We start from the raw sequence: 8,865 nt of genomic DNA on the forward strand, positions 1-8,865 counted from the left end.
CATTTAGTCAGTGTTAGTTTATTCTATTTAATCATTTATATGCTTTTTTTTTTTGTTTTATTTTTAATTTGCTTTTAATTTTTAATTCAGGGGTGCCCAAACTCGGTCCTGGAGGGCCGGTGTCCTACATATTTTAGTTTCAACCCCAATTAAACACACCTGAAGCAGCTAATCAAGCTCTTTCTACATATACTAGAAACTTACAGGCGTGTTGAACCAAGTTGGAACTAAACAAGACAGCGGCCTTCCATGACTGAGTTTGGGCACCCCTGATATAATGGATCCTTTTCACATGACTGTTACGACGTGTTTAACGGTCATCATACTCTTAAATCCTTGAAAGTTTTTAATATTTAGATCTAAAAAAATAAAACATATGAACACTTATGTGCATTTATGAATGTCTTCTGTCATCTTTGTGTCAAATTACCAGAAACGGATTACAGCTTGTGCGAGGTGTTTCTAATGCTGCGTCTATGGGACTAAGAGTAAATTTGACATTATTCTCTCCTCTGGCTGCCGTCATCAGTCTTACACACTTTTTTTTTTTTTTTCTGAAAGTCTTGATAACACCATCATGGCAGTTTTCTTTTTTTATTTCAGCAAATAGGATTGTAAAAAAAATATTTGTTGTACTCTCCGATTCACTGCACTCTAAGTTTACCCAATGATGACTTCCGTTACAGAGAAACCCGGAAATGTAAAAAAGGGTCTATTCTAATTGATAATTATCCCCCAAAATACTCCATGTAGCATTTATGAATCCAAAAACTGCTATATTTGAGTGGAAGAGAAAACATGATGTTACATGTACAGCTGAAGACAAAATTATTCTAATTTTTAATTCTGTTTCAAATATTCTGCAAGTAATGTTTAACAGAAATAATCTATTTTTCCACAACACATTTTGAACATAACAGTTTTAATAACTTTTTTCTCTGCCATAATGACAATACATAATATTTTACTAGTTAATTTGCAAAATACTAATATTCAGCTTAAAATGTAATTTAAAGTCTCTAAAAATGTTAATAGGATAACTAGATACATTAATTTACTTGGGCAATACAATGTACAGCAATGGTTTGTTCTGAAGTCAATTGAAAAAAAAATAGTTTCCTAAAGGGGCTAATAATGTTGACCTTAGCAGTTTATTATTATTATTTATACATGTTCTTTCCAGACAATATTACTAATATTATTCTAGACAAACTAAAAGAAAGGACTTTTTCCAGAAAAAAATAAATAAATAAAATAAAAATGTATTCGGTAACACTTTAAAATAATGGTCAATGTATTTACTAACTAGCAATGAATAATCTGGTAAAGCATTTATTAATCATAGTTCAACCTTAGTTTTTTAAATTCAAAGTTGTGCACTGAGAGTTAACATGAACTAACATTATTTAACTTAAATAACATTAACTAATGTTAACAAGCATGACTAAATACTGTAATAAATGTATTACTAATAGTTTGTTCATGTTAGTAAATACATTATAATGTGTTACCATTCAAACGGATGCTGCACACTGGTGCTGGTGAAGCGCTTTGGTGTATAGCCATACACAATAAATGTGCTATATAAATACACATTACATTACCAATTATTCCTATATACTGTATACAGCAAAAGGAAACATTGTAAAAAAAAAACATCCTTGCTCTATTAACATCACTTGGGAAATATTTGAAAAAGGATAAAACTTTTACTGGAGTTCTAATATTTATTGCCTTCAACTGTATGTCTCTTTAAATGCTAATGAGATGTTAATCTCCTCCCCTTTTTCCTCAATGTTTAAGTCATACTGTGATTGTGTTGTTGATTATAGAGCATTGAAGGAACTCAGATTGCAGAGGAGGTGAGAGAGGAAGAGCCGGAGGAAGATGAGGATGAAGATGAAGAGGATGATGATTTGGCAGGAGATCTCTCTAGCGCTGAATCTGAGGACAGTGATGAAGATGAAGAGACTAACATTCAGAAGGGAAAAGTCAAAGGAAAGCTGGAGTGGGACCCGTCAACGTTACCCTATTAAAACACACACAAACACAGTCTCTCTCTTAACACACACAAACACATTCACACAGATTCACATGCAGACATAGACTTGTGCACACATATACATACATAACACACTTGCATTCAATGCCCTCTCACATTAACAGAAGCCAGAATTTATTGCCTGAAAACTTGTCGCACATCAACCTGATTTTGACTCCCTCTGACGTCCACAAATTCAATCCTCTATCGCCATCTGCTGGTCAATATTGGAAATCGCACACATCAGTTCAAATGTTGCAATGCCTGTATGTGGGTCAAAGACAAAGGGGTTTTAAGCATCAAAACAAACAAATTTGTAATACATTTGTTTGAGTACATTAGGATTTTTACAATTTTTTTTTTCTTAGCAAAATTACTCTACATACAAAATATGTTACTCTATACAAAAATGTTATATTAGTCACCTATTAATATGTCATTCAGTTTAACAATGGTTTATATTCAACCCAAACATTTAAGGTAACTCAAACCATTTAAGGAAACCGATTGCAACAAACCATTTAAGTTCAAAAATTAATCCTAATGAGTACTGTGAACTTAATATATTTGAGTACATGAAGCAATTTGAGCACAGTAAAACCCGATAAATGAAGAGAACTCAAACCAACTGAGTACTGTAAGACCCAATAAGTTAAGGTAACTCAAACCGTTTGAGAAAACCGATTGCAACAAACCATTTGAGTTAAAAAAAACTATATGAGTACTGTGAACTTACTCCCTTTAAATTGAAGTAATGAGGTATTTAATTAACTCATTACCTTCATCACTGAGTTCAAAACTATTTTCAAATGAGTAGAATTAACTTTCAGTCAATTTTGAGTAAACTGCACTCATTTCATTTAATAAAGTTGACTGTTGGTTTTACAGTCTACCAAACATTATTGTCAGATACATTTAGAATGATTTAACTGTTCAATGATCATATTACGGTGCAAATTGAGAAAAGATCTTCATCAGTTTGACAGCACATGTTGCAAATTGTCACAACGCAAACACATTTTTTAAAAATGCACTGCATTTCACGCAACACAAACAAATTAATAAAACGTGCTGCATTTTCTCACAATGCAATGAAAATGTTACAAGGATACCCTAAAACGTGACAAATCGGGTTATTTAAGTTATGGTTATTTAGGATAATAAATACTAAAGACACAGGAAATGGGAAATTAAAATATACAAACAAAAATCGAACCTTTCAAAGACCACCTACAACTTCACTGAGCTGGTCAATCTCCTATTCTCTAGTCTTTCATGCAGAGAAATCTCCTCTGGTCTTTGGATAATTATGTATTCAGACGTTAATGTCCAAACACGTCTTTATATGAGTTCAGTATTGTTGTTGTAGATGAAATATAGCACAGAAAACACGATTTAAATATTTTCCAGTTGGCTAGATATTAATTAACAGTCATACAAACATCTTTAGCGATGCCTCTCTCTACTTGACGGTTGGTCTGGTGCATCCGCCATGTTTGTAGTTTTCACCCACGTTTGTAGTTCTAATCGAATTCACGTCCAACGCATTGTGGGCAATATCAGCGATTAGAGTATGACCAGTTCTACACTTCACATTTTACAGAAAATAGTAAACCATCTGGGAACCTTTGGTATACTCTTTTCAACGTACTACAATTTGGGACATACTAATGCTATTTTCAAATATTATTTAGGACAGATAAGTAGTGGTGGGCAAAGTGAGGCTTCATGAAACACTGAAACAGTTGAAGCAAATGTGTTGAAGCTTCGAAACATTTCGAAACTCATCTCTACAGTGACACCTAGTGGTCAGAGCGGTGAGAGTTTCAGACTAGCATGCTGAGATAAAGGGTTCGAATCCAGGGTGAATTAGCTACATAGACATTAGTTTTTAAATGCTCTGTTCTTATAATGTGTTTTGTTTTAATATTGGTTTGACATCCGAATGAACACTTTATGAATAAATATGTCTTGTTTTGGTCATAAAAAATAACATTATTAAAGTACATCAAGTCATTATTTCAGAGCATTTTCACAAGTCGGGATTTGAACTTGGCACTTTTGAATTTTTTTTTGTCCGACTCGAAACGCTTCTGAAATGAACGATGCTTTGATTCGCTTTGGTTACGTGACCCTGGTGGAAACCTGCTTCAAACGCAGGTCTTTGTAGGTATATACAGCACGAATACAACCAGCCACTGAGCGAGCTGGATCAAGTGAGCTGTACTGGTGCTTCTATTGGCTGTTGCTCAAGAAAGTCACTCTTCATTTGCATAAAGTTGAAGGATTCTCAACTTTGTCGCGTCGCTCGACACACCCACCTGATCACCAACAGTTGCTGTCACTCTCGTAGACGGAGGTCGCCGGAAGTCTCTCACTCTCCATTGAAATGTACGGTCGCTTGTCGCTTTGCCGCTGCAAGTCGCTTGTAGTGTGAATGAGGCTTTAGTCATGTGATCTGGGTGTTTTGAATCACCTTAGTCACGTGACCTGGGTGTTTTGGATCATGCTTCTGGATCTCAACACTGTCGAAACGTCAGTTTCATGTTAGCCATCCCTATGGATAAGTATGCGAATTGGGACGCAGTTGTAGTCACAGCACAGCGGCATCCATCACGTTTTTGGGTCCCCTTGAAACATTTTCGTTGTGTTCAGATGTTTTTGTGTTGTGAGAAAATGCAGCGAGTTTTCATAAAATGTTTGCGTGGTGAGAACATGCAGCACATATTCGTAAAATGTTAGCGTTGTAAGAACATGCAGCACATTTTATGAAAATGTTTGCCTTGTGAGAACATGCAGCGCATTTTATGAAAATGTTTGCCTTGTGAGAACATGCAGCACATTTTCGTAAAATGTTTGCGTTGTGAGAACATGCAGCGCAATTTCATAAAATGTTTGCCTTGTGAGAACATGCAGCACATTTTTGTAAAATGTTAGCATTGTGAGAAAGTGCAGCGTGTTTTATTAATTTGTTTGCGTTGTGAGAAAATGCAGCGCGTTTTATTAATTTGTTTGCGTTTTGAGAAAATGCAGCATGTTATTAATTTGTTTTGCGTTGTATGAAAGTGCAGTGCGATTTTTAAAAATGTGTTAGCCTTGTGACGATTTTCAGCAAATGTGCTCTCAAACTAATGAAGATCTTTTTGCAATTTGCTGGTGTTTTTTGTAATTGCACGCGTTTTCTTAAATTGCCAAGTTAAGCTTAAATTGTTAACGTTAAGCTCTCTCGGCCACCGTATCATATTGTATTTTCAAATTCTACTAATTTGACATCCTTTAAACCAACAAGTTTTATCCAGATTTTATATCCATTTTTAAAATCAAGTAGAATTTGAACATATTACGATCACTTATACTTTTAAATGTTTTAATAAGCACAGGTCAGAATATGTGTTTCTGTTACACTGAACATTTTTTCACCAGTATTTAGATTTTTATATTATTTTAAATCATTAAAATAGACACTTGAATTGAACTTAATATGCTTTCTTCTATATAAAATCACAGTTACTCCTTGTCTTTGACCCATGTACTTCTGCAGTATAAATTGCATTGTCTCACAAAAATGAAAGATAAGTCCAACTCAACACTACAGAAAAAAAAAATCTGAATCAACATCTCTGGGATGCTTTTGTTTCACGTTTAATGTTTTGTTTTTTGCGTTTTGCGTTGATTAATCCGATTATAGTCTAACATCACAATTGCTTTCTCCCTTTCTGAAATACTAAACTGTAATGTTTGACAGTGTGGCTACGCCTTCACCATTTGTTGTCTTCAGAGTTACATTTAATATTGCATAAACGTGCAATAGTAAATACCCAAAAGTTGTTTTTGCAATGAAAGTATATAATAATAATGATATTTTCTTCATTTTGAAAACTAGCAAATAGTTTATTTTAGATCCTCAGAGAGATTTTGATTGAGTTGATCCTCTTTAAACAAAAGATATATAGTAATGAAATATGACTTTTAAAAAGGATCTTTCTTTCTTTTGGGATTTTCGGTGGTAAGATAGGAGGAAGTGTGTCTGTACATTTTTATATGCCTGTCTTCTGTAAATAGGGAACTGTAGAGTAGTTGAATGGTGACTCAGACTCCTCACATCCTCCTGCATCCTTCACACAGCCTGTTTGTGTCCACACTTGCTTGCCGAAGAGGAAGGTACTCCTCCTCCTCCTTTCTCTGTCTGTGTTGATCTCTCTTTTTATGGTTCATGTCGTCCTCCTCACCTTAACAGCGATGCTCCTTTCGCTCTCCACCTAATAGATTTGTCTGAGCCTCTGTAGACGAGGGCACTTTTAAACTATTAAACAGAACGAAAACTGTTCAACGATTTTAGCCTGGAGCTATTTTGGTATTGTGAAGGTCTTTACTAACTTCCCTACAGTGTACAGTTCAATTAAATATTACAGGAACGGATAGAAAACAAAGCAGGATCAGTGTGAAAACTGAGGCTTGTTTTGAGAGCGTCACAAATGTGTTTTGTTTTCCTGTAGATGAGAGGTTTTAAGCGATGGTTCACCCAAAAAATGAAAATGTATTCATTGTCAATAGGTTCACTCTCGGTTGGTTCCAAAAAAAGTTCCAAGAAAAGTCTATGAAGTCTATGTTTAGATGCAAAAACCTATAAATGCCATTTGATATTTACTCCAGGGTGTTGGCTCAATAATTTTACATTTATAGTGACGAACAAGTTGTTTTCATTGTCTTTAAAGTGAAATAACTGAACATAAACATGGGAGACAAAAAAAATCTAATTTTAAGAGAAAATGTCAGACGCCATTTAGAGGTTTTTGCATCTGAACTTTTCATAAGAAATAAGTTGTTGTTTTTTTGCCATTAACATCCATAGTAGGAAACAAAATACTATGAAAGCGACTAGTCATGTTTCCATCCACCTATTATATATGCATACAATATACGAATATTGCATTAAAAATTATTTTACGTTTTGTCAGATTAGTGTCTAATTCATACAAATTCGTAAGTCGTACGAAAATTTACAATTTTAAAAAGGTGTGGCGCCAAACCCCACCCCTTAACCCCACTGTCATTGGGTGATGAGCAATTCGTACTAAATTGTACGAATCAGATCGTACAAATTCATAAAAAATAGCCACTAAATCAAAACGTTATGAATTGCTGTGAGATTGCGTTGGGTGACTACTTATGCATCTTTTTACAAAATGTAAGACTGTATGTGAAGTTTCAGCTCAAAATACACAACAAATATTGTTATACATTTCACTGAAACTGCCCCTTTTAGGCTTTAGATCCAAATTGTACCATTTTGGTGACTGTCACTTTATATTCAAAAGAGATTGTGCTTTATTTCAAAAGAGAGCAGAGCTACAAATACTAATGTTATCTGTATGAAAATCTAGTGTTCGTTTGTGCATCCTAAAACTCCACATTTAAAATCACTGACAGTTTCTTAAGACGGACGGCTGCTTCTCACTCAGGGCTGTTTATGCTAATCAGGGAGAAATTGTCACTAATGGGCAGAGCTTTCCTCCTCTGATGACATGTACAAAAGGGATAATATCAATGAAAGTGTTTCTGCAGACTGTGTTTGCCATGTGTGATTTAAAAAATTAGAATTGATACATTTTTACCATTAGAAACAGGCCAAATTCACACGCTGGTGCCACACAGCTGTGTTTAAACCACTTATAAAAGTGATTTTTGCATTATAGGCCCCCTTTAATAGAATTGACAAGATTTGCGAAAAAAAAAAAAAAAAATCATGCTTAATAGAATTAGTAATAGAAGTTTTCTTAATAGAAGTTTTTTTTCCAATAAGAGAGAAATGTGTATAAACTACGATGAAAACACTTGATTGTATTTCGTCTTTTTAATTTATTATAGGCTCTTGTGACTTCAACTGCAACAAATTTCACTTTTTCTTTTAATACGTGGCACCAGTTTACCAAGAAGTGACAATTTTGTCCTCTTTGACTCATTGGATGGAAATTGTGCTTTATTCTCAAAATGTTTTATGCAATATTCCAGTTTTGAAGTTTATTTAGCATATTTCACTCCAAAAAATCTTTTTTACAGCTTGTTCAAACTACTTATTTAAAATGAGCTGAATCAGTCACCTGCTTCTAATGTTATCGCTCGATTGAATGGGCGATATCAGGGGTTATCAGCTGATAGATATGGGCCAGTAGGGGCCTTCTGCGCCTACTGGTAGGCTCAGAAGGCTGTTATCATTCATATATATGGTTAATCAGCTATACTAATAGAGAAGACTCCAGATTCAGATCTGTTTTTAAATTACTGTGGTTGTTGGATTTAGGGTTGGGGTAGGGGAAGACGTTAATAAAATACAATTAATGGGAAATTTAATAAAAAATATAAATAATTCTCATTTAGCCGGATGTGATCTATAGCTGATTAACCATGTGGATGGATGATAACAGCCTTCTGAGCCTACCAGTAGGTGCAGAAGGCCCCTACTGGCCATATCTATCAGCTAATAACCACTGGTAACACCCATTCAATTGAGTGATAACATTTGAATCAGCTGAATCAACACAAATTTCGAGTTTGTTTTGGGGCAGCTTAATTGTTTTATGTTCAATATATACATATTAATCAATTTGTTTTGAGACAAATCACGAAGGAAATGTGGGACCCTTATTTTGTGGGTTTTTTTTTGTTTTGTTTTGTTTTTAAGTGTTGGATGGAAACAGGTTTAAAGCTATCTTTAAAATATCTTCTTTTGTGTTCAACAGAAGTAGGAAACTTATCCGAAACTAAGGTTTGGAACAAATGAAGGGTGAGTAAATGATGACAGCATTTTCATTTTGGGGTGAATT

General features: G+C 34.4%; 1 protein-coding gene across 1 annotated transcript in view; it reads left to right on the forward strand.

Moving 5' to 3' along the window:
- Positions 1 to 2,410, forward strand: part of clstn2a (calsyntenin 2a) — a 449,004-nt gene extending 446,594 nt beyond the window's left edge. Inside the window, 1 exon segment of the mRNA XM_056479198.1 lies at positions 1,833 to 2,410. Within this exon segment, the coding sequence (XP_056335173.1) occupies positions 1,833 to 2,036 (204 nt within the window). The 3' untranslated portion in view covers positions 2,037 to 2,410.
- The last annotated feature ends 6,455 nt before the right edge of the window (positions 2,411 to 8,865 follow it).

This window comes from Danio aesculapii, chromosome 2 (genome assembly GCF_903798145.1).
Source record: "Danio aesculapii chromosome 2, fDanAes4.1, whole genome shotgun sequence".
NCBI lineage: Eukaryota > Metazoa > Chordata > Actinopteri > Cypriniformes > Danionidae > Danio > Danio aesculapii.